This window comes from Leptodactylus fuscus, chromosome 5 (assembly GCF_031893055.1).
Source record: "Leptodactylus fuscus isolate aLepFus1 chromosome 5, aLepFus1.hap2, whole genome shotgun sequence".
Lineage (NCBI taxonomy): Eukaryota > Metazoa > Chordata > Amphibia > Anura > Leptodactylidae > Leptodactylus > Leptodactylus fuscus.
The window spans coordinates 98,521,760-98,546,647 of NC_134269.1; the positions used below are offsets into that span (position 1 = coordinate 98,521,760).

The window sequence follows — 24,888 nt, forward strand, 5'->3', positions numbered from 1 at the left end:
GATTGCAGCTCACTCACAACAGCATGGAGGACTTCACAGGCAGCGTCAGCTTTAGCAGAGGGGGGGACATATGCAGCTAGTACGATAACATGTGATAGTTCCCTTGGCAGTATAATCATCAAGTCCCTGGTATCATTTTAAAGATGAGATTCTCTTCTTTAAAATGCATTTTAAAGCATCAAGATATATTGATGCAGTCCAGAGATATCGGCATTAGTAGGGAGGACGTAGTAACTACGCCCTCGGCTACTGAACTGCCACCTTGGGAGCACGTATAGCTACGTGCCTGGCAGTGAAAGGGTTAATGAAAATGGACGTTCTATTATACTGGCAGGCCTCAGTAAGCTGTAACTGACAGCTAATGCCAACTCCATTACCCCCTGGTTAAAGCTGAGCTGTGATCGGGGGTTTTATCTATGAGCTACCGTCCCCACACCATCCGCTGTGCATTCACGTCTGAGTTACTAATGCTCATTACACCCCTTGATAAATTCTTTGAAGGGTGCAGTTTTCAAAATGAAATGTAGGGGACAGTGAGTGGGCAATTATACTACATGTAGAAACCTTATTTTATTAACAGTTATAAGTGATAGCTACTTGGTTGGAATGTTTTCTTACTAGGAGGTATTTCTGGTGTAATGCCTGAAAACCACTGACTTAAAAAAAAACCAATTCAAATTCCTCTACAGACCTGTGGTTTCTTCTCACATTTGGTTGTGACTCCTGAAGACAGTTTTAGCACTTCATTGAGCACATATTCCAATGTTATACAAATTCTCTGGATGTGGATTAAAGTAGAAGCAGCAAGAAATTTATCAATGATGAATGCATTGCTATTTACCACGGAAAATGCTTAACGCCTTCATTTGTAGCATAAAACAGTGTTATCGGTCGCACTGACTGCTGTAACCCTCATAGATAATGAGAACTGTGACCTAGGACACTCACTTTATATAACTGCAGATGCAGTACCTAGCATTACTTGCATCTGTGTTGTGGACTATAATGGGGTCCACTGGGTTTCCGTATAACTGTTTCAGTATAAAACTGGTGGAAAGAAGTCTACCTTACAGGACTTCTCTCCATCGATTTTAGGCGGAATCTCCCTCATTATTGAACCTGGTCTGATTCAGATAGTGCTGAAGTAATTTGCAGAGGATTGTGATAATACTGCGTATTCTTGAATCTGCAGCATATTCTAACTAATGTGAAATTTTGCAGTGAAAATGGTGACATCTACTGGCCAAGTCTTCCGATAACACTATTTCCACGTTCTAGATCTGCAGATATATATATATTTTTTTAAACTCTGCTTAAAGGTTTGACTCTTTAAGCCAACATTAACTCTGTAAATATGGCTCGATATCCATTAATTACTATATTACTTTTGTGTGATAAAGGTCTTTCCTGTTGCAGTATAATTTCCAAACTGTAATGAAAAGGTGTACACTTTTTTATTGAATATGTATTTTTTTTTTTTTTTCTAATGGTAGAAGTATATCCCACAAAGCACCAGGCGGATTTGGATAACTTTGATCTTGTACATGTGGTGAACTAAAAGGAGACTCATTTTGTGAAGCCCTAATCTCTGCAGCTGAGCTAGTCTACAACAATACCTCAGTGATATGTAGATTTATCCTGGTCTCACAGGGGTGTCTGAAGTGCTTTATTAGACATCTTGTTCCTCATTATTGTGCGTATCTGGAACTCCATCATTGATCATATATGATCCCTCTTGGTTAGTGGTATTTGTATGGCTTTGTTCGATGATAAGAGTTGCATATTAAACATTACTGAGGAATGAACAGTGCATGTAATTCACAGGCTTACAATAGTTAGTTAATGAGATCTCGTTAACCCTTCTTTGGTTTTGCCATTTAGCGCGTGGCATGATTTTTGCCTTGGGCAAGTTCAGAATACATTTTATTAGTTTACAAATGTCATTGGGATGCACTACCAAGGTTAATAAGCAGACATTTTGCTCCAGGAGTGGATGGAATTAGAGTAACAGTTCAGGTTAGCAGGCTAATGCAGTCCAAATGTCTTCTTATAATTTCATCTTCTCCTTTTGATGATCAGATTCATTCCGCTGATTGTAGAACTTGACTCAAGAGCCAGGTGGTTGGGATATTAAAGTATAGCTGGCTATATCATTTTATTCTTGTGGTCATATTTTGTTTGTTTAATGTAAAGCAAAATGTGTAACTGGTCCTCATGATGCCTGTAACACACATGGCATGCAGATCGGCCTGGAAGCAAATGCGCTCTATCCCACTGCAGCACCTGTGGCTTCAATTTATCAGTTGTGCTTTAACTAAATATGTAGAGGGTCCTTTGGCTGCAAAACCTCAGGGGACCAAACTCAAAGACTTGTTTCTTTCTGAACTCCTCTGCTTTATCTGTTTCTACATTTTATGTAGGGTTGGTATTTGGCTTTTTGCTTACTAGAAAACATCTGGAAAGTTTTGTAGATACTAACTGAAACGCAAAATTTTCAGATTGTGATTAATTTTTTCTCTTATTTCACAGGCCTGAGCAAAGCAGGCTGGCAGAAATTGAAGAGCAAGCAAGATCTTCTAAGAAAGGAATTTGGAGTGAGGGAACTGGCTCACATACTATCCGAGACATGAAATACACAATTGAAAACCCTAGGCATTTTGTGGACTCCTCACATCAGAAACCTGTAAATGGTAAGCAGTTTCCTTTATATACACTTTCACAGTTGTAGCCAGCTATTCCATCCTTAAAGGTTTTTTTTTTTTTTTCTTTAAAGTTCTTTTTTTTTTTTCATACAGTTTTCCACAAACTTAACAATAGGTGTTCCTCTGTCGGGACCTCAAACTAAACTGCTTGAAATGCAAAAAGAGAAAGGAATTGGAGGGGGATGGGAAAAAGAAGCAGGGGAAGGGAGATAGGAAAAGGGGGGCATACAGTAGTAGAGGTCCTAGCCCGGATCCTCCAACATCTAGGCCATCACCATGATCACTTGAACGTTATTGCTTTATATTTGTCAGAGTCTACTTTAAAGCCCAGTAGAACCAGGTCCTTTGAAAGGACTTGGATCAGGTAATTGTACTGTCAGCTCTTTGATGTGTCTGATTTCCTCAACTCTGTGAATCCACTGCCAGAAGGTAGGGGGTTTTAGTACCTTTTCTCAAGGCTGGTATGCAAGCCCTATCCGTGTTGACTAGGTAACGCACAATCAACACTCTGCAGGACTTTATTGGACACTGCTCAGATGAAGTAGGAAGAAAGCCTGAGAGAAGGAGAGGGTGAAATTAGTACACTTTTCTTCAAAATGAATGAAGGACAAGACCGCTACTGAAAATGTGGAACATATAATGGATTATACCACTAACATGTTACCGGGGCTGAGGGCAGTAGGGCATGAAGTCTGGTAGGAACCCAATGCCATCAGTACTGTTCCTGGAGACAAATGGAAATAGATGACTCATGCACCGTATGATATAGGCATCGAATCTGAGAGGTCAACCTGTAGATCCTTTTCCTATTGCCTGATATAAGCCAGAGACAATTTTAAAAGCCACTTCTCTGTATTATTTTAGCATGTTCTACTTTGGTGAGGGTGATGCCCTGAAGAGGTCTACCTTGTGGTCCTAGAGATCTGATTATGGAGACTTTATCATAAAAAATTCCCACGATGAACTATAAGGGACTAGAGATGAGCGAACCCTGTTTGGATCAGCCGATCCGAACAGCACGCTCCCATAGAAATGAATGGAAGCACCTGTGACGCCGGCCGGCCGCCGGCAAAGTCAGCGTCACAGGTCCTTCCATTCATTTCTATGGGAGTGTGCTGTTCGGATCAGCACTAACTTTGTGACTTCTATTGTCACAGTAGGTTGATGCAGTAAACATTTGGTGTTAGTTTTTGTGCAGTGTCCAAGCAATGGTCTTGAGAGAACTTGTAGGACTGTGTTTGACAGTTCTAATATAAAATCAATGAGGAAGAATCTTGCGAGTTTAATTTTAGACGTGTGTAATGTTTGGGATTCTCAGTTGGCTAGAAAGAAGTGATTCCTAGGTTAACATTTCGGTTCATTGTGGCCTGTTAAGAATTAGCATTTTTGGTTGGAAGGCTTTTTATATAAAAGCCTTTTAAAGGCTCTTGTGATGATTCTCTTGGAGGTAACCCAGATTAATGCCAGTGTTCAGTGTTTTGAAGTGCTAAGATAAAATGAGCTTTACTTAATCCTTGGTGAGGTTTAGTGTTGCTCTCCCTGTAGTGAAAAGATGACTTGTATTAATGATTGTGCACGGAATAGCTTTCCCAGTGATGTCTGATTCCTCTGTTCAGCAAGCTTTGTGTTCAGCCAGCTTTACATGCACCGGTCTTATTAAACTTTCATTTCTTTGTTTTTAATATATGATTTTTGCTTTCAGGCAAACCGAAAAGCTGCATACTTTTCTTTTGGGCAATGTTAATTTAAGGAGTTTTCAAGAGAATCATATTCATGTTTGACTTGTATGACATGTCAGTTTTAGGTGGAGTTAGAAAAAAAGGTACAGACTACAGCTTCAAAATGAAATGATTTTCAAATGTATTATACAGGTATCAATATCGCATAGCTATTTAGATGCATGATTTGTTGTGTATTTATTTTCATAGGAGGTAAGTCACTGACTTTTTTTTTTTGGAGTTGGAAACTAAAAATGCACTTCACGTAAACCGTAAAGCCTCATGCACATGACAGAGTGTCCCAATCCAGTCACTATAGAGCAGGCCCTATCCTACTCCGTGAAATCGGAATGGAACTGAACTCCTCCAATGAATGCAAGACAGAAGGCATTCAGCAACCATTCCTTCATGTGCACAAGGCCTGAATCATTCTCACACTGACTATTGAATGTGTTAATGAAATGGCAGAACCACATGACTGGACTGAGTGACTTCAGCATACAAAATAAATTGAGGGTTGTATATGTACCTATATAACTTCCCATCTACCTTCTATCCCATAATCTGAATGCTCTCCATTTCAGTGTCAGATAAAAGGGTGGTGATAACTTGGACTGAAGTTTCTTTTCCTCTGGAATTACCTAAATACATGTATGGAAATGGGGATGATCAGAGATCTGCTGGCAGTGTGATATTGCATTCTTGTTCCTACCTTCCCTCTTCCTCCTATTCCTGCTAGCCTGGTGACAGTTTGTCATCTGCCCACTCATACCAGCCCAAGACTGCAGGATCAGACTAAACAATTTATTATTAGCGTGTAACCATGGCAACACAAGGAGTGGTTTACTCAGAACAGGAAGCAGAAAATGAAGAAACATGCAATGTTTTCAGCCAATGCTATTTAGATGCAAACCCATTTCATTCTAGTTCTAGGCAAAATATGAAAGTTTTAGGATAGAGCTTTAAAGTATGGTCAATTAGTTTTCTGAGAGGCCTCTGCAAGGTCACAGATGAAGACTGAGAAATATTGTAGACCTGAGACTTTGCATACCAAATACTACAATATTTTAGCTGGAACCGTCCGTCCAGATTAGGATGTTCCCAGGGGTGGGGCTTAATTATTCCAATTATGGCTGTGGAAATGTACAATATTCTGGAGCAGAATTATAATTCGACAAGGTGTTTGTAAAATCCCCAAACTGTTGCTGCTGGTCACTAGATGTGTCATATGAACCCTGACTCTAGAAATAAAGTATCCCCTTTTTGTTTCAGGAACCTGCAGAAATTCCTGCAGACTGTCAGTCTTTTATAAGAAGATGGATTAATTTCCTGCTTAAGGGGCAGGGCTTGGACAAGGGAGAAGGGTGTAACAATCTCTTTCTCCCAATGGAGTAGAGGGTTGAAGATCCTATCATATTCAGACACACTCTCAGCCAAACACTGGATTGTAAGGAGGTGGAAATAGTAGATACATTAAGATGTCTCCAATAGAAATGACTGCAAATACCTACTGTATATAAGGATACATGATTATGAGGTTCTTGGTGTTTTACATTTTGATTAAACTGTAATTGTAAGCCCACCTGCCCCATCAATGTGACCTCTGTTAGGAGTCCATACATTAAATTGACTCGCTTTTCTTAGGGCCTTGGTCTCCCATGAATTAGGGTCAGATGTGTTTTTCAGGGCTCGTTCACATCTGCTCCCGATCTCCGTTCATACAGGTTTCCGTTTCCTGCACAAAACAGAGGCAGGAGACGGAAACCTGCAAGACTCTTTCAAACCCATTCATTTGAATGGGTTTGAAAGAAGTCCAGCCGTGAGTGGCGGTGAGCGTTTTATGCTCTCCGCTGCGAAACTGTTTTTTTTTTTAAACCGGACACAGAGTCGGACATGTAGTACTCTGTGTCCGATTTAAAAAAAACAAAAAAAACTGTTTCGCGGCAGAGAGCATAAAACGTTCACCACCGCTCACGGCCGGACCCGATCTGACAGGTTTCTGTCTTCTGCATGCAGAAGATGGAAGCCACGGAACAGAGACCGAACGCTGGTGTGAACCCAGTGTCAGACATATTATCTCCTGCATATATCACAAACAGCCTTTTCTCTCTGGACCTATGGCCACTGAATGAATAGGGCAGTGTAGTTAACCATATTATACTCTAACTGAAATCAGCCTTGGACAGATGGGTGGCATGCACAAATCAAAATAGAGGTCAACCACACCCCTCGAAAGTACAAAATATAATCGCCAAGAACTTCATATTCATGTATTCCTATATACATTGGGTATTTGCAGTAATGCTCTTGATGCTAGCAGCCTGCTGTTGCAACATTAGGTTTTGTCTGTTCCTCAGATTCACAGTCCTTACAGTGAAGAAGCCTTGCCAGCTCTTGTCTTTTGAATAGAAGATGAGGGGGCACTCTGTATGCTTTTCAGTCCCATTCAAGTGAATGGGGCTGAGTTGTGAAATTAAAGGGGTATTCCCATGTACATAATTATTTTTAAATTTGTAGATAATTAACAGTTAAAGGGGTTGTCCCATCACAAGAATCCTATCTATACTGCTTGTTAATGTGAATGTAAGACTTTTCCTAAATACATTGCTTCAGCAAAACTGCTTTGTTAGCCCACTATCTTACTTTATTCATTTTTTTTTTTTTTTTTTTTTGACACATCCCTTGACTTATCTGGTCATAAGTCAAGTGATGTATCTGCTGCTCTGATGGGGGGAGGGAGGAGGGGCTAAGTGCACGGGAGCGAGCCTGGAGGGGGTGGGGGGGTAGTTTACCCCTTGGGGGGAAGGGACCGCCAATACAGACCCGGCATCCGCTGTAATAGAGAGGCGGATGCCGGGGAGTGTAGACGCCAGCACAGATGCCTGCAACATCGCTGTGCTCTGGCCCTGCATGAAGCCAGCAGCGGCAGGAGCGATGCTGTTATTCCGCTCCTCCGCCCCCCCCCCCCTCCTGGAATAGCAGAATCGCTCCTTCCGCTGCTGGCTTCATGCAGGGCAGGAGCATAGGGATGTTGCAGGCATCTGTGCCGGTGTCTACACTCCCCAGGCATCGGGTTTCTGAGAAGTCCCAGACCATAGGAAGTTTCTGCATTAGTGATTGTATCCGTTGGCAACCGATCAAGACAACAGATTGTCACCACTATATTTGCAAAAATGTTTAACTTTTAATTATCTATAATTATGATTATATACATGTGAATACCTCTTTAAGGACAGCTGCTGTACAGTCTACAGTGCTGTGCTCTTTTTTTCAGTGAAGACACTTCATTGCTCACCCAAATACTGCGATCTCTTCATACTGTTGATTGGCGGGTCCCCGTTGTAAGGTTAGGTCATCAATCTGTAAACCTGGCAAAACTCCCTTTAGGCTAAGGCCTCACGGGCCGTAATCGCAGCGCTAAAGCGCTGCAGAGAGAACCGCTACATGAATGCATTGCGGTTCTTTCCGCCACGCTTTTAATAGAAAGTTCACAGAGTTTTCCTCTGCGGATTTTCTCTTAACATTATATCTACGGGAAAGCCACCGGCGTTTCCGTACATATAATTGACATGCTGCGATTTGCAAAGCCGCAACGGCTTTGCAAATCGCAGCGTGTCCGCTCTTTGATCTTTTCTGCAAAGTGGAGATGGGATTCGCATGAATCCCAGCCACTTTGCCTGCACTGTACAACGCCGCGATTTTTCCCGCACCATCTCCGCTGCGGGCAAATTGTGGCGTTTACGTCCCGTGGGGCCCCGTCCTTAAGGGGTTAAATATGTTTGCATTTGTTTATTTTCTACTGGTCTTGGGTTGTTTTCCTAGAAAACTAGAAAGGAGAAACGGAAGCCTGATAATGCCAGTGTAAGCATAACCGTATACTTGAAAGACAAACATATTTTTATGGTGATACTAAGTAAAGCAGACAACTTAAGTAAACTTTTTTTTTTTTCTTTTTTTGCCATTTTTCTTTGACTGTAAACCATTCTATATGTGCTCTGTTCAGAATGTAAAGTCCCAGATAAAATGGATCTCACTTTAGTAGAGCAACTTGTTCATGTATTTTGTGGTCAGTCACTCAGTGTAATTCATATAAAGACTTATTCACACATAATATATTGCATCAGTATTTTTAAACCAAACTCCAGTATGAAACCTATACAGAGAAACTGTAATGCAAAGATGTTTACCTCCTCAATGGATAGGTTCCACTCCCAGTTTGGATTTGCAAACACTGTATATGAAATACCAATGCTTTTTTTTTTTTTTTTTTTTTTTTTGCAGCTATCATTGAGCATGTTCGAGATGGAAGTGTTGTGAGAGCCCTTCTCCTTCCAGATTACTACGTGGTCACTGTCATGTTGTCTGGAATTAAGGTATGAAACACAGAGATGAGATTTACAAAAAGTTGACCGAAACCTTTAAGTCAATGATATTTTCTTGATCTCCTGTACATGATGCAGATTTTTCACTTCAAAAATTATAATATGGTTTGAATTTTAAAATCTGTAACATTTTAAATCTATTTTCATCTACCAGTGAAAGGTGAATTTAGCTACAAAATCTTCCACAAATCCAAGACTCTAGATATTGCAAAAAAAAAAAAAGTATTATATTTTATGGTACTGGACAACTGGGTACCTGCAGTAATTCTGTACCAAAAAAACTCTTGAAAGTGGCTCAGTGGAAATTTTGAGCAGAGCAATCCTTTATGGGCTCAGCCTTATTATTTTCATAGTTACCTGAGACAATTATGAGCAGCTTTAATCTTATCTGCAACAGTTCCTAGGTGAGGGAAGTGGGCTATTGAATTCACTGATATTTTGTATAGTGATATTATTTTTATAATAGCTTTGTGTGCACAGTTATCAGTGCCTGAAGGTTTGTTGGAGGTATTACCAGTTAAAAATGCATGTGACTGTATAGAATTTTTCAGTTTTTGGAAAAGAAATGGTTGTGACAATAATCTAGCATTAGTGTATTTTTATCGGTGAAGAAAAGGTACAGCAGTGCCCTTCATTGTGACGTTAAGTGGAGGGGGTCTATTGGTTGTGGAGACCCCTCTGCATCAGTTATGAAAAATAGGTACCGTATATACTCGAGTATAAGCCGAGTTTTTCAGCACAGTTTTTGTGCTGAAAAAGTGCTCCTCGGCTTATATTCGGGTCATTACGGTAATTTTCTGCTAGCAGGCCAGGATAGCAGACCCCCCCCCCCCCCCCCCCAACCACTCCATCACACGCCGGGTGACGTGGCCACGTAAGCTCAGGCCCGCACCCGGCGTGTGGCTGCTTCCTGGCCTGCTAGCAGAAGTACCGTAAGTACTTCTACAGCTCTTAATGTACAGCATCGCCGCTCTCCTAGCAGGAGCGCGGCGATGCTTTGGGCCCCAGCACCCGCCCCGTCTGGATGCCGGGTCCGGATGCCGGGTCTGTAAATGTAATGGCGCCGCTCTGCAGAGCGGTCGCCATAGAAACCGGCGCCTCCGCTGTAATGCTTACAACAGAGATGCTGAAGCTTATGCCTGCGATCTCTGACTGTAGGCATAAGCTTTGGAATCTCCGCTGTAAGCGTTACAGCGGAGGTGCCCTCCGGAGATGTCCTGCCCCCTCCGGAGATGTCCTCCCCCCCCTTAGGCCTGCCCCATACCTTTAAAGATGCAGGCCGGCTCCTGCGCAGCGAGCTCGCAGTAGCTGACCTGTTCCGACGACAGCCGGGAGCCTAATGAATGCTCCCAGGCCTGTCATCGCTATATTACTATTGCGGCTGGTCTATGATCAGCCGTAATAGTAATGTAGAGAATCTCCCATAGACGGCAATACACTTGTATTGCCGTCTATGGGACTTGCAATCAAATGACTGCAGGTTCAAATCCCCCAAGGGGGGCTAAAAAAAAAAAAAAAAAAAAAGTTTTAAAAAAATATATATAATAAAAAATTAAATAAATGTTCTAAATCACTCCTTTCCCTATAATTCATATAAAGGCGGGTTCACACCAGCACCTGATCTCAGTTATGCAGGTTTCCGTTTTCTATCGGGAGAGGACAGAAACCGACATTCAGTGTCTGTTGGTGAGCGTCTTCTGCTGCCCCTGGCGAAACCGTTATGCATAACGGAGATTGGGCGCTAGTGTGAACCTGCCCTCAAAGTAGAAAATGACTGTGACACACATACACATTAGATATCCCTGTGTCTGAAAGTGCCCGGTCTACTGAATATAGGGTATCTGCAGTGCTCCTATTCCGTCGTGAAGGGGTTAATAGGAGCACTGCAGATACCCTATATTCAGTCAGGTTGAATTCCAACTGGGGGTAAAAAACCCAGTCCTCAAGCTCAGGGAAGGGGCAGACAGACAACCAAAACACCCCCTCCCCTTCCCCAGTATCTACTGCACCCAAGAACTCGGCCATTTTAATTTTTTAAATTTTCCAGCAGCTGCTGCATTTCCCCCCTAGGCTTATACTCGAGTCAATAAGTTTTCCCAGTTTTTTGTGGTAAAATTAGGGGGGTCGGCTTATATTCGGGTTGACTTATACTCGAGTATATACGGTAATTTAGTTCAAATTAATATCAAATTGTCAGTCTATAAAAGTGAACTTGGTCTATCTATTCAGCTGTTATGTCTATATGCAAAATGTCTAAAGTATGTTTGTTTTATTTTGTAGTGCCCAACCTTTAAGAGAAATGCAGAAGGTAAAGAAGTCCCAGAGCCGTTTGCTGCTGAAGCCAAGTTTTTTACAGAGTCACGTCTACTGCAGAGAGATGTACAAATCATTCTAGAGAGCAGCCACAACCAAAATGTCTTGGGCACCATTCTTCATCCAGTATGCATTTTATATATTGTGCAAATTAACATGCATTTTTGTTTGATGTATTTGTTCCTAACTATGGTATAAACCTTTTTTTTTGCTCCATCTGCAGAATGGAAATATCACAGAGCTGCTCCTGAAGGAAGGCTTTGCCCGTTGTGTCGATTGGTCTATGGCTGTTTATACTCAGGGTTCTGAGAAGCTCCGTGCAGCAGAGCGGTAAGTCTGTTATGTCTGATCATATCTGCTGAAATCGACACTTTATTTGGTTTCAATAAAACCTACAGGTTGTTGAATGAAAACAAACCTTGGAGTTTAACTAAGGGCTCGTTCACATCTGCGGCCCGGCACTCCGTACTTAGGTTTCCGTTTCCTGCCTAAAACACAGGCAGGATACGGAAACCTGCAGGAGTCTCTCTCACCCATTCATTTGAATGGGTGAGAGAGATGTCCGGCCGTGCGCGGCGGTGAGCGTTTTAGGCTCTCCGCCGCGAAACCAGGTTTTATAATCCGGACACAGAGTCGGACATGCAGTACTCTGTGTCCGGATAAAAAAAAAATCCGGTTTTGCGGCGGAGAGCCTAAAACGCTCACCACAGCGCACGGCCGGACCCGGTCTATGGTTTCCGTCTTCTGGCATGCAGAAGACTGAAACCATAGAACGGAGACCCCAAACGCAGGTGTGAACCCAGCGTAAGCCTGTTATGTATTTGTCCCTTAGCCTAACATCTTGAGTCTTCCATATGCAGCAGTTAGGGCATGAAAGATTGGTTAGAACAATGAGAAAAGGGGAAGAACTGATTCCCATGGAATGCCCATTCAGGCATTTTTCACAGAGGTCATACATACCCATTCGTAGGTCTGCAAAAATGATAGAATCATGTCATTTTATCCCCCCCGATGCATCATATCAATGAAAATCTATGGGTCCTTTATATATATATATAAAAAAATAATTTTTTTTAAATGGTTTACATATGTGTGTCATCCATTTCTTCACACATCCAGCGGCCTGCAAACTTAGGGCATGTTCTTGAATGTGTAACCATGCTTTGGTGCATTACATAGTGCCAATAGATCTTATACTTGGTGCTCAACACTTATAATTCAGCTCTCCTCTTCATACACTAAAAGTAGTCTACTGTGTCCCTGATGTACAGCTGTTGCCCACGTTGTCAACTTCTCTGTCCGGTGCAAATAGCCTCTGCACAGTAAATCCTTTATTCCTTTTATTTTCTGCTTTATCTTGATACTGCATTCTCCAGACTTGTGAGAGTCTCATACTGGGAAGCAAAGTACTATATACAAGTCTGGGGAATGCAATGTATGAGCAGCATTGAGGATTTCTTGTGCAGAGGCTGTTATCATCATCTCATTCTGCACTATCTAGGGGAGAAAATTCAGTATTAAATCTCTCTAAATCTTTAATAAACAATCAATAAAATCCCCCTTAGAAATACAGTGGCACATAGACCAACCCACACAACAAAATGACTAATTAATAGTATCGTAATGGAAGATATAGAAACTCAGCGCAATTCTTTATCAATTGGAGTGTTCATCAGGAATATCAATCTAGTTAAATATAATACAAAAAGATATTCTACTCCAATTATTTACGAGATGGGACTGACTTTTAGTGAAGTTATAGGAGAGCTAATTGTTGGGGCAAAGTGTCATGTAATATAACTATAGATCTATTATTATCATGTATGTAATAGAACAATAGAACCTGAATTAAAATGCACTGAAACATTCCAATTTGGCGTACTTTGTGCCTTATAACAGCTATAGCAGTATAGGATACATTTTTTGAAACTGTAGAAATTAAACTGACAATGTTACTTGCCCATGATTACAGAAAATTCTATTTGGTTTTTTATAGTTATGCTAAAGAAAGAAAAGTAAGGATCTGGAGAGACTATGTAGCCCCCACTGCCAATTTGGATCAGAAGGACAAGCAATTTGTGGCAAAGGTAACTGAAACTATGTTGTAACTAAATATGAAGTCTAGCATGAGTAATGCAAGGTTCACATTAGCGTTTGAGTCTCAGTACGAGACTCCATACCCTATTCCACATAAAATAGGCAGAGAGAAAAGTCCTGCATGTCTGACTTTGTGCCCGTGCAAAAAAAACAAAAAAAACCCAAAAAACAGTGTCCAGGTGGAGAGACCGAATACGGACACCGGTGGTCACCTTTAAAAACCCCAAGCTTTTTAAAGCTGACCGCCGGCAAACCGTCCCCTGTCCAGTTTCCCCATTGTTTACGACAGAAACCCTGGGGCGGACAGCGGCGGTAGTGTTAATCCAGCCTTAGACAAATGATTTTCTTTTGGTTTTCAAGTTTATAAAATAAATAGAGAACATACATCTTACCAAACTATAGTATGTAACAAAATTTGGCAATATTTGCTACACAAACTACTAACTGACAAGTAGATCTGTACTAATTATTGAGGACCCCAAATTATCGGGGTCCTTGAAAAGGTGGTCACGTGTCACAGCCAAAAAGCAGTTACAGCATGCAGCACAAAAGTTCAGAAACCTTTCTCTAATAAATGAATTAGAATACCTAATGAAAGTGAAGCCTAAACCATATGTGTTTACATATGAATTCCTGTTGCCTATATTTTTGCATGGAAACTTAACTTTGATGTTATCAGCATGAACCTGTTCTCCGGTGGAGCCTCCTACTGGAGAAAGACCATAAGTTGTCAGTCTCTCCAACAATCCATATGTAGATAACTCTGTTTTAGTAAGTAGTGGTGTAAGTGTTAACTAATGGATTCAAGCTTCTTGCTGTGGAAAGCATTCTAGTAGTTTTGGTGTTTTTTCTTGTGTTTTTACAATATTAGAAAGACTTTAGAGTAGATGCCCAAGAGTGACATTACCACAAAGTCACACTGAAGCAGCACTAGATGTTAGCTAAGCTGCCTGGTCTGTGTGTAGCGTTGTCACAGAACAAGAAATGATCAACCTGAATGTGGCTCCAGTAGATGGCACTGTCCACCAACACTTAGGTATTTTCAGCTTGCTCTGTGCCATAAAAGTGCATGTTCATTTCTAATAAAGTTTAATTTTCAATTGAAATTCACAGGAAGTGTCCATCTAGCTTTCTTGGAAAGTAAACAAAGTGGGATGGTAAATGGGGGTTAGGGATTACTTAGAAACGCTTACTGTACACTGCAGGTAGAACATTAGTCATCGCTAGGATTTTTAAAGGCAGTTTTTGCTTCACTTTGCAGCAGTGTGGTTAAGGTAATTGGCTGCTAACACAGGGTTTAGCAATAGTCCCAATAGAACTAGTTTTGTGGAGCAAGCACCAGCAATCTGCACAGTCGTAGCTTGTGTTTGATGAGCTTTGTGCTCTTCATCAGTGCTGAGGATAGTGACTGTAAAAATAATGTTCCTCATGACCTGGAAAGGGAGCAGATGCCCTTTCCTGTTCACTTTCAGTTTCTTTTGTACTTTGTGTTAAGGCTTTTAGTTAGTTTCATGTGTCTATGCTCGATATGGGATCACTGCAGTGAAAATTGACAGATGTGTTAATGGAGGCTTCTCATGACCATTCCCTTGCTCTAGAACCTTTCCTATGATGTGTAAAGCACTCTGCTTCATCATGGATTCTTTATTATACAATGGGAGGCTTCCTGTTTAAATTCAGATAAAAATGAAGAGACTACTCTTTGAAAACCTAAGCATCATTTTGTTCTGTGTCATGCTTTCATATTTCAAGCCTGGATCACCTTGACCCAGATACTTGCTGCAGTATATTAGCTCATGTCTTGCTGATTTTCTTTGCAAACTCCTTTCCAACAATATACAACCTGCTCACTGTGTCTGAATGTAGACAAGATTTTGTACAGCAGAGGGGTAACACGGTGGCTCAGTGGTTAGCCCTGCAGCCTTGCAGCGCTGGAGTCCTGGGTTCAAATCTTGTCAGGAACAACATCTGCAAGGAGTTTGTATGTTCTCCCCGTGTTTGCATGGATTTCCTCCTTTACTCCAAAGACATACTGATAGAGAAAAAACTGTACAATGTGATCCCTATATAGGGCTCACAATCTACATAAGAAAAAAAAAAAAAAAGATTCTGTGATAGGTCATCAATATCTGCTTTGTGGGGGTCTGCCATCCAGCATCCAGAGCATTTAAGTGCAATGAATGTGGCGTCATCAATATTTTAGTCCCAGAAAACTCCTTTTGCTTACCCTTAAATAGATGAAACATTTTTAGAAGAGTATTTAGGATGTGAGGTGCCTATTTTATAACAGTCTTGGTCAAAAATGAACATTGAGAGATATTTAATAAACTGAACCAGAATGTTAGTTGAGTTTGCCCCAATACTGGCATATATGCGATATACCACATTTATCTCTTCAAAACCTTCTTTACCTTTCGAAAGGAGGTGTGACTTCATGGAAATTTCTTCTAAACTGAGGTGCAAAGTAAGCTATCCATTAGGTAGTGTAAAGTTAGGGCAGACTAAACATGTGCCATATTTATCAATGTGTCTTGTACTTATAATTTGTTGTGTTCTTAGACTTTGTGGTGTCCAGGAATTAAAGGGTACCTGAGTTGTCATGAAAAGTTCTAAGTATATGCAGGATTTAGCTGGGTAGTTTGGTCTATGGCTGTATAAGCTTTCATACATAGTTCCATATAAGTTTTTCTGCTGTTTATATCTCCATTGTGGCTGAAGCGCATTTTACGTTGAGGCTGTGGAGGTCTACAATAAGGAGTAGTCCCCTCACAATTTTTCCACAGCTAGCTGTATAAGAGTAGAAAAATAGCTGAGAAAAGTCCAAGTTACAAACATATAAGAGATTCAGGAACACTTCCTGCTCATCTAACGTATCTAGATTCTTACTTACCAAGTAATAAAGGAGTCAACAGTAAATTACTGTATATACTTGAGTATAAGCCGACCCGAATATAAGCCAAGGCTCCTAATTTTACCGCAGAAAACTGGGGAAACGTATTGATTCGAGTATAAGCCTAGTCATAAGTTGCAGCTCTTCAATTTGGCCCAGACACACGGCCGCAAAAGCGACGGCATCTATGTGTATTGAAATATAATAGTTAGAGATGAGCGAACACTAAAATGTCCGAGGCTCGAAATCCGATTCGAACAGCCGCACACTGTTCGGCTGTTCGGACGGATTTCGAACCCCATTATAGTCTATGAGGGGGAAATGCTCGTTTCAGGGGTAGGCAAAATTCGATACAATTATACTTACCACGTCCACGAGTGACGGTCGGGCTGGATTCCCCTTGAAGTCTTCTCCCGGCGCAGCGCCCCTGCGGCATCGTCCGGCTGGAATTCACTCTGCCTAGGCATGGGGGCCTAGGCAGAACCGACCGCGCATGCGCAGTCGGCTCTGCCTAGGCCAGATGCCTAGGCAGAGTGAATTCCACCCGGAAGAAGACGCGGGGACGCAGCGCGGGGAAGACTTCGGAAAGGTAAGAGAAGAACCAGCGTTGATTGGCAGAATGTATAGCATTCTGCCAATCAACGCTGGTTCTGCATCGAACCTTAAACTTCGAACAGCTAGTAGTGTTCGATCGAGTACGAGTATTTCGAATACCGTAGTATTCGATCGAACACCTACTCGATCGAACACTACTCGCTCATCTCTAATAATAGTCCATAATTTTATCCAACGTTGCACATAAAAAGTCTGGTCATGTGCATTACAGCTTAGTAACTCCATGTGCCTCATAGTAATAGCAGTTAACACCATCATGTCCCTCACATTAATCCCCTGTGTTCCTCACATAAGAGTTACTGATATGTGGGTTATATGGAGGTAATAATTAGGTATCTTCATAATTAAGGTCCTTTATTAGTTCCCCCATGTGTCTCACATATTAGTAAACCTTTATATGGGGCACACAGGGATTAATATGAGGAATATGATGGGGTTAACTGCTATTAATGTGAGGCACATGGAGTTACTGAAACTAAATTAATAACCCCAAATGTGTGACATTACTAGGAATAGTAACCACAGAAGGTACCTGTGTGTTTTACTTTCACTTTATTCTAGCTTCCTATCCTTGATGCAGAGCAGCAGCAGGGGCCTCCCTGGCTTTCATCTCTCTTGCTAGAGAAGGGGGGTGTTTCCTATATCATTACTGTAGCACTAAAGGACCTCCCCCTTCATTTAATTTATGCAGGTCCTTGAAGATCCTGTGCTCTCTGCCTAATTTTGCCTATGCAAATGCATTGGTTAAGGATCCGGAAAGGGTGAAAACATGCAGGATGCCACACAAAGGAGCAACAATTTAATTATATTACAAAATTGAACAATGACACACATGCTGACAGAAAACTTATTTGATGCTAGGTTCACTCCTGTGTTGAGGTTTCCATTCAGGGGGGGTCTGCTTGGGGCGCCTGAACAGAAATCTAATCTGCTTAAAAAAAGTGGTTACCCTCGGAAACCCGCGGACCTCATAGACTATAATGGTGTCTGCCAGGTCTCTGCTCGAAAAGGGCGGAAAAATGCAGAGAGAAAATCGCTGCTTAAAGTGGAATGGGGTATTTCGTGGGCATAATGCTTTTTCTAATTTGTTTTGTTCGGTATTTTTGAAAAACCTAATAAAATTAGATTACACCTAAAGTGGAATGGGGAACAGAATTCCCCAGCAGAGGCCGGGTGCAGGTGTGAACCTATACGTAATGTTTATTTACATTCTACAATCTCAGAAACCCCTTTAGTGATTCTTTGAATGAAGTTATAATGAATAAAACTGTTATGCTGCTGTTCAGACTTTAACCTTGCAGCTAACTTAGTTTGTATGAAGTACCTCAGTAACACATACTAGACCATAGCTTTGGTTTGCATCATCTACAAACCAGCAGGCAGAAGTGACAACAGAGAGATTGCACTAAACCTGCTCTTCGGCTGAATCTCCTTTCTTGAACAATGTGTATTGATGGGCTCCTTTTCAAGCCAGGATACAGACAATGCAGCATTGCCTTTCTGAATCTAGTAGTCTGCAAATAAGTGCTCGCTGCTGCTGTACTAGACACCTTCTTGGTCACACTTTAATCTAGCTACCATACAGAATTTCCTGTACACGTTTGATATGCTTTAACACTGTTAAACTGCTCTACTTGCATCCCTTACAAGTCTGGGTGTTGTACAGTATCTTAAATGCCTTTTTTTTTTTTTTTTTTTTGTATGACTTGCTGTAACACTTGCTATGATCATTTACTGCTCGAAAGTCATTAATTTCTATTACTTGTGTGAAAGCAGAGTCACATTCTGAGTCAATGTTCTTGCCTCTCAGTTTATTCAAGCCTAAAAATAAGGGTTTGTTAAATCGCTTGTTAAAAAGAGACTAGTGACTTTTTATTTCCTCCCTAACGTTACTGTGTTGCTTTTACATTGGACTGTGTGTTTTATGGTCCTCTGTTCCTTGTTACTGTTTTATCTGATTTTCAGTAATGATGCTGCTTGTATCATCACACCATTACAAAGCCCATTATAAGGCAGGTAATGTTGTGTGCAATCTCTTTGCAAGCTTGTCTATTAACTCCCTTAATATGATCTCCATTTACCTAGCATCTCCCATACTAAGAATATCTCTTTTGTTTTTCATTTGTTACCAGAGGACAGCCATTTTGGTCAGGTTTTTGTTGAAGCATTAAAGGGGTATTCTCTCTGTTGTAATTTAAATCTGGTCTTATGAATTCAGAATTTGATAAGCCTGAAATGGACTTAACTACCTTGTTTGTAAGATTCAGATGATATCAATTTATAACTAGTTGTTCCTCTTTGGGAAGGTCTACGTCACCGGCCGGAGGGAGACAAACACCCTGAGGCATAGGACTGGTCAATGGAGTTATCTCAGAGTTTTCACTTAGGCAACCAATTATTTATTGAGATGCTAAAGCTAGAAGCCAGCAGGATGAGTTAGTAAGCTTATGTATATATCCTGGTATTCTTCCATGTCTCTCTGGCCACCTGTTTGTATTTCAGATCACAAGTTCATATCTGCAGAACTTCGTTACGGTAACTCATCATAGTCCGGCCAGTATATCTAATCTAATCTAATTTTATATATAATGTAGCCAGAAAGTGGAAATATTAAATAATCTCTGAAACAGGAGTTTCAATTAAGAAAGAAGCAAATCATGTTAACACTTTAATATGAATAGGTATAATACTGACTAATGAAGATGATTATTAATATCTGTAGCATTACCCGATTATATTGCGTGTATGTGTAGTATTTCCCTATTGAATGTATTGCGGAGTTCTATTATCTAAATCAGCCAATTCAAGCTTCTTTGTTTAGCCGAGCTGCCCAGTGATTGGCTCATTCTGTAACTGTCTTAGACTTGCCTGTAATCTTGTCCTATGACAAACAAAAAGACACAAACCAAATAGCAACTTATGGTATATCTTTGACTATAGGTACTGCTCGAAGTTAACTTCTCAGTCTTACATTCCCCTAGATGTTAGCATTAAAGGGACAGTGTCACTAGAAAATGACCTATTGTTCCTGCCTTTCTGATTGCTGTATACACGGTGCTCAATGAACGCTGTATACACCGCTATGGGAGCTGCTGTGACGCAGCTCCCCTCTGACCCAGTGGTTAAGTGATCCGCTATGGATCAGTCTGTTAGAGCTGCTGCTTTCTAGAGGACTCTGCTGTAACTTGGGGCTAAATATACCAGCACAGTTACAGGTGAAATCAGCCCCCCCAAAAATTATTATAAAAAAATAATACGCCAATACCACGCCCATATCACAGGTTCTAGCCTCAACCTCTGACAACAATACAAAATAAAATTACTGTAACTGAGACGGAAAGCTATTTTACAAAGATTTTTAGGTAGAACCCTGTGCTTAAGTAAAGACGCCATATAAACCCAGCTTTCCATAGCTGTATGCTGCTCTCCACTAGTCATCTGGGTGGTGCTATAGTGAAGACTAGTCACAGTTGTAAGTAGTGTTTGCTCTATTCACACCCATTCTCTGCCAGTCAATGAAACAGCAGGATTTGTAACATTACGGCTCTAGTTTAATAATGAAATGTGACCACATCCCTATGAGGGTTACCCATCATCAGCAATGTTTTGCTGGGAAAAACTTAGTGACTGTTCCTTTTTAACCCACTACTTAAAGAGGACCTTTCACCACTTTTGGGCACATGCAGTATTATATACTGCTGGAAAGCTGACAGTGCGCTGAATTCAGCGCACTGTCGGCTTTCCCGATCTGTGCCCGGTGTAAAGAGCTTACGGTGCCGGTACCGTAGTGCTCTATGGTCAGAAGGGCGTTTCTGACAGTTAGCCAGAGACGTCCTTCTGCCTCGCGGCGCCAATCACGCTGTGCTGTGGAGCGGGGAGGAACTCCCCCCTCCCACTCCTGATAATGCTCGTCTATGTCAGCTTTCCAGCAGTATATAACACTGCATGTGCCCAAAAGTGGTGAAAGGTCCTCTTTAATGTGGAGTAAGCTGATCTGCTAAGAACAAATACAGACTTTTTTAGGCACTGCCTAAACGACATGGCAGTTTTTAATTGTGTCCAGTATTAGTAAAATGCTCATACAGAAACTGTTGCTGGATATTATACAGTAACTAGTGACTGGCAAGATAACAGTTAAATCTTTTATGCCTTGTATCCCTATACTACTGGTTTCTCATATAGTTCTCTTCATTTGGTGGTTTCCAGGCCTTGTATCTGTGGTCACGTACTGTCTGGGTCCACTTGTCCTGTCAAAACTGATGAATTCCTTGTATGAACTAAACCAGTGGGGAGGTATATAATTGGCCTGCATGTTACTAAATCTTTCTGCCTCCCAAATGAAGATAAACTGCTGCATTGCATGTCTGTTTCAGGAGATGGCGTTTTATGCATAGTAAATCTGCACATTTTAATAAAAAAAATAAAATTAAAGTATAAGCTTGTGAAACTACACTGACTACATGTTGTAAAGTAGATTCCAGGATTAGCTTTAGGAAAGTGTCATCCTAGTTGTTTGGTGTCATGTTGATTCTTCATTCAGACCCATATGTGTTCTTAAAGAGCTGGGCATATTCATAGACCCCTATAGAGCCAACAGATGCCAAGAGTAACATTTGTCATCTGCCAGGCAAGTGTATGTGTTTCTTTTCAATCACAGTTGACCACCTAAAAAAAAAAAAAAGTTTACTGTGTTCAATACCTTAAAATGGCATGGATGATAAACCTGAAGAATAAAGGTGACACTATATATATATATATATAATCTATGTGGTTTATCCTGTAATAGTAAATTATAGTCAAAACATCTATCTGTGTGTATGTATAATATATATTCATATTCAGTGCCTGTAAGCACCTTTAATGTGCTAGGGAAGGCAACCAGTTTGTCCACATAGATTAGGTTCACATCTGCGCCAGTCTCTCCGTCGGTCGTGTGCACCTGGGAACCCGAATGACAGAGGACGGACAGCAGTTTTAGTGGTTACACTTAGAAACTGACTGCCAAAAGATGCAAGCTTGTTTGTAGATCTTTGTAGGTCAAGGTACAAAAAGAATCCAAAAGAGGTGAGATCAACTGGTGAGACTATGACACAGGATTCATTGGTCAGGACATAGTAATCTAATTTATCCCAGAACACCAACTGTTCACTTAGCTTGAAAATCTTTTAAACCACCATGAAGGAGTACTGGCGACAAAAACCAAGTACCTTTTGACAAAAGTCTAGGTTCTCAAAGTTTCAAGTGTAGCCTTGAAGTGGAACTTTCATGACAGTCACATGGACACACTAGCCATGGATTTCAGATTAATCGGCATAAAGTCATTACCTTCATGCTGCATAAGTAGTGATGCACAGTCAGGCTATATCCTTCAGTGCTAGCATTTAATGTGCTCACAGGATAAAACTGAATAAACAAGCATATCATAAAGTGATGAAATGCCAAACTTCCCCCTCGTGTATATACACGTCTGACTCTAGTTTAGCTGCTTAGCTTCGTCTGGGTTATATTCTAAAATATCCCATTTAAAGCTTTTTTTTTTTTTTTTTTTTTTTTTGCATGTCAGTGTCTTGCATCAGTGTTTTTAAGACAAAACAGGACTGGGTGAAAAACATCAAATAGGTGCAAGTCTTTCCTTCATACCATATCTCTGTAAACCAAAAGCCGGAGTGGCGATTACAAAGAGTGATGTAGAACACGTATGTGTAAGTCTTAAAGTCCCACATACTGTAATTAAATTGAAGACTTGGAAAACATATTTACGCTGGGTTCACACTAGTGCCTGGAAACCGTTCTGAGCTTTCTGTCTTCTGCATGCAGAAGACGGAAAGCTGTCAGACCGGGTCCGGCCGTGAGCGCCGATAAGCGTTTTATGCTCTCTGCCATGAAACCGTTTTTTTTTAAACTGGACACAGAATACTGCATGACCGACTCTTGTGTCCAATTTAAAAAAAAACAAAAACGGTTTCGCGGCGGAGAGCATAAAACGCTCACCGACACTCACGGCCGGACATCTTTCAAACCCATTCAAATGAATGGGTTTGAAAGAGTCCTGCAGGTTTCTGTCTTCTGCTCAGTTTTGTGCAGGAAACGGAAACCTGCATGAATGGAGACTGGGCGCAGATGTGAACGAGCCCTTAGGTGCCGTAAGGTGGTGGTCTGGCCACAGTCAGTGCTGGTGCCATCAGTACATACACTTATAAGAAAGAGAAATAGCCTGTATTAGTCCTGGTATTGCTGTCACTGTTGGCCTGGAGTTAGTGTTCGGCCCCAGCTCTTGAGTGCAGAGAGTGTACATCCATTGTGCATTACATAAGTTACTGACTCCCCCTGCGGAGAGCCTGTGTTGGTACAGTCCATCATACAGGAAGTCAGAAATCTGTGCATAACCTTCAGTATATTTTATCATGGAAGACAGATTTGCATATTCTTCCCATAGTCCCTTGCAAAGTGGAGTGCTAAAGGCTTAATATATATTCTATATTCTATAGCGCCAACATATTCCGCAGCGCTGTACAATTTGTAGGGTTCAAATACAGACAGATACATTACAAAGAAAGTCATTTCACACAATGGAACTGAGGGCCCTGCTCGCAAGAGCTTACAATCTATGAGGTAGAGGGGGTGACACAAGAGGTAGCAGGGGCGGTATTGCTTATGCAGAGGTCAGACACTTTTGTAATAGAGGTGACTGTCATTACACAAACATAAAACTTTATGAGCCGTCAACAGTCGTGTTCTTTAACATGTGGATGGAGCTTGGACAGATAAAGTTATCCTGAGATGACATCATATCATGTGGGGAAATGTGGGAGCGGGGACAGAGGAAGGTTAAGGGTTTACGTTAGAAATTGTGATAGGCTTGTCTGAAAAGATGCGTCTTTAGTTTGCGTTTGAAGCTGTAGAAATTGGGAGTTAATCTGATTGTCCGGGGTAAAGCATTCCAGAGAAGTGGTGCAACTCGGGAGAAGTCTTGTATACGAGCGTGGGAGGTTCTGATAATAGAGGATGTAAGTGTTAGGTCATTGAGTGAATGGAGAGCACGGGTTGGGCGGTAGACAGAGATGAGGGAGGAAATGTATGGAGGTGCGGCATTATGGAGAGCCTTGTGGATGAGGGTGATAACTTTATATTTTATTCTATAATGAATAGGCAGCCAGTGTAGCGACTGGCACAGACCAGAGGCATCGCTGTAGCGTCTAGCCTGATAGATGAGCCTGGACGCTGCATTCAGAATGGATTGTAGAGGGGAGAGTTTAGTGAGGGGAAGACTGATTAGTAAGGAGTTACAGTAGTCAAGGCGAGAATGAATCAGAGAGACAATAAGTATCTTTAGTGTATCTCTGGTAAGGAAAGGACATATTCTGGAGATGTTTTTGAGGTGGAGGTGACATGAACGTGCGAGTGATTCAACATGAGGGGTGAAGGAAAGGTCTGCATCAAACATGACCCCGAGGCAGAGGGCATGCTGCCTAGGAGTTATAGTAAGGCCTGAGACTACAATGGATATATCAGGGACAGATCTGTTAAATGGTGGAAACAGTAGTAGTTCAGTCTTGGAGAGATTTAGTTTCAGATAGAGTGAGGACATGATATTAGAGACAGCAGAGAGACAGTCACTGGAGTTGTGTATGAGTGCAGGGGTGATGTCACGGGAAGATGTGTATAATTGGGTGTCATCAGCATAAAGATGGTACCTGAAGCCAAATCTGGCAATGGTTTGTCCAATGGGGGCTGTGTAGAGAGAAAAGAGGAGGGGGCCTAGGACCGAGCCCTGAGGAACCCCAACAGCAAGGGAAAGAGGGGAGGAAACAGAGCCCGCAAATGATACACTGAAGGTGTGATGTCCTTGTATTGTATAAACAATATCCCCATATATTGTTTTAGAAGGAAGTAAAGGAAACCAGCTGCATCCAGGAAGACGGTCAAGTAAACTCCACGGTTATTAAAATGTAACTTTTATTTTCCATACATGAATAAAAAAGTTGCATAGTAACTATTGCGGTTAGTCAGTCAAGAAAAGCGACGCGTTTCGGGAACACATGGTCCCTTCCTCTCGGCTCCAAGAGGAAGGAACCGAGAGGAAGGGACCATGTGTTCCCGAAACGCGTCACTTTTCTTGACTGACTAAAAGCAATAGTTACTATGTAACTTTTTATTCATGTATGGAAAAT

General features: G+C 41.3%; 1 protein-coding gene across 2 annotated transcripts in view; it reads left to right on the forward strand.

The window, feature by feature from the left end:
- Window positions 1–24,888, forward strand: part of SND1 (staphylococcal nuclease and tudor domain containing 1) — a 437,816-nt gene that overhangs the window by 24,400 nt on the left and 388,528 nt on the right. For both annotated transcript variants that reach the window (XM_075273874.1, XM_075273875.1), the window contains exons 5-9: window positions 2,530–2,690; window positions 8,702–8,793; window positions 11,083–11,241; window positions 11,339–11,445; window positions 13,112–13,202. In XM_075273874.1, coding sequence (XP_075129975.1) covers window positions 2,530–2,690; window positions 8,702–8,793; window positions 11,083–11,241; window positions 11,339–11,445; window positions 13,112–13,202 — 610 coding nt within the window. The remainder of the gene's footprint in view (window positions 1–2,529; window positions 2,691–8,701; window positions 8,794–11,082; window positions 11,242–11,338; window positions 11,446–13,111; window positions 13,203–24,888) is intronic.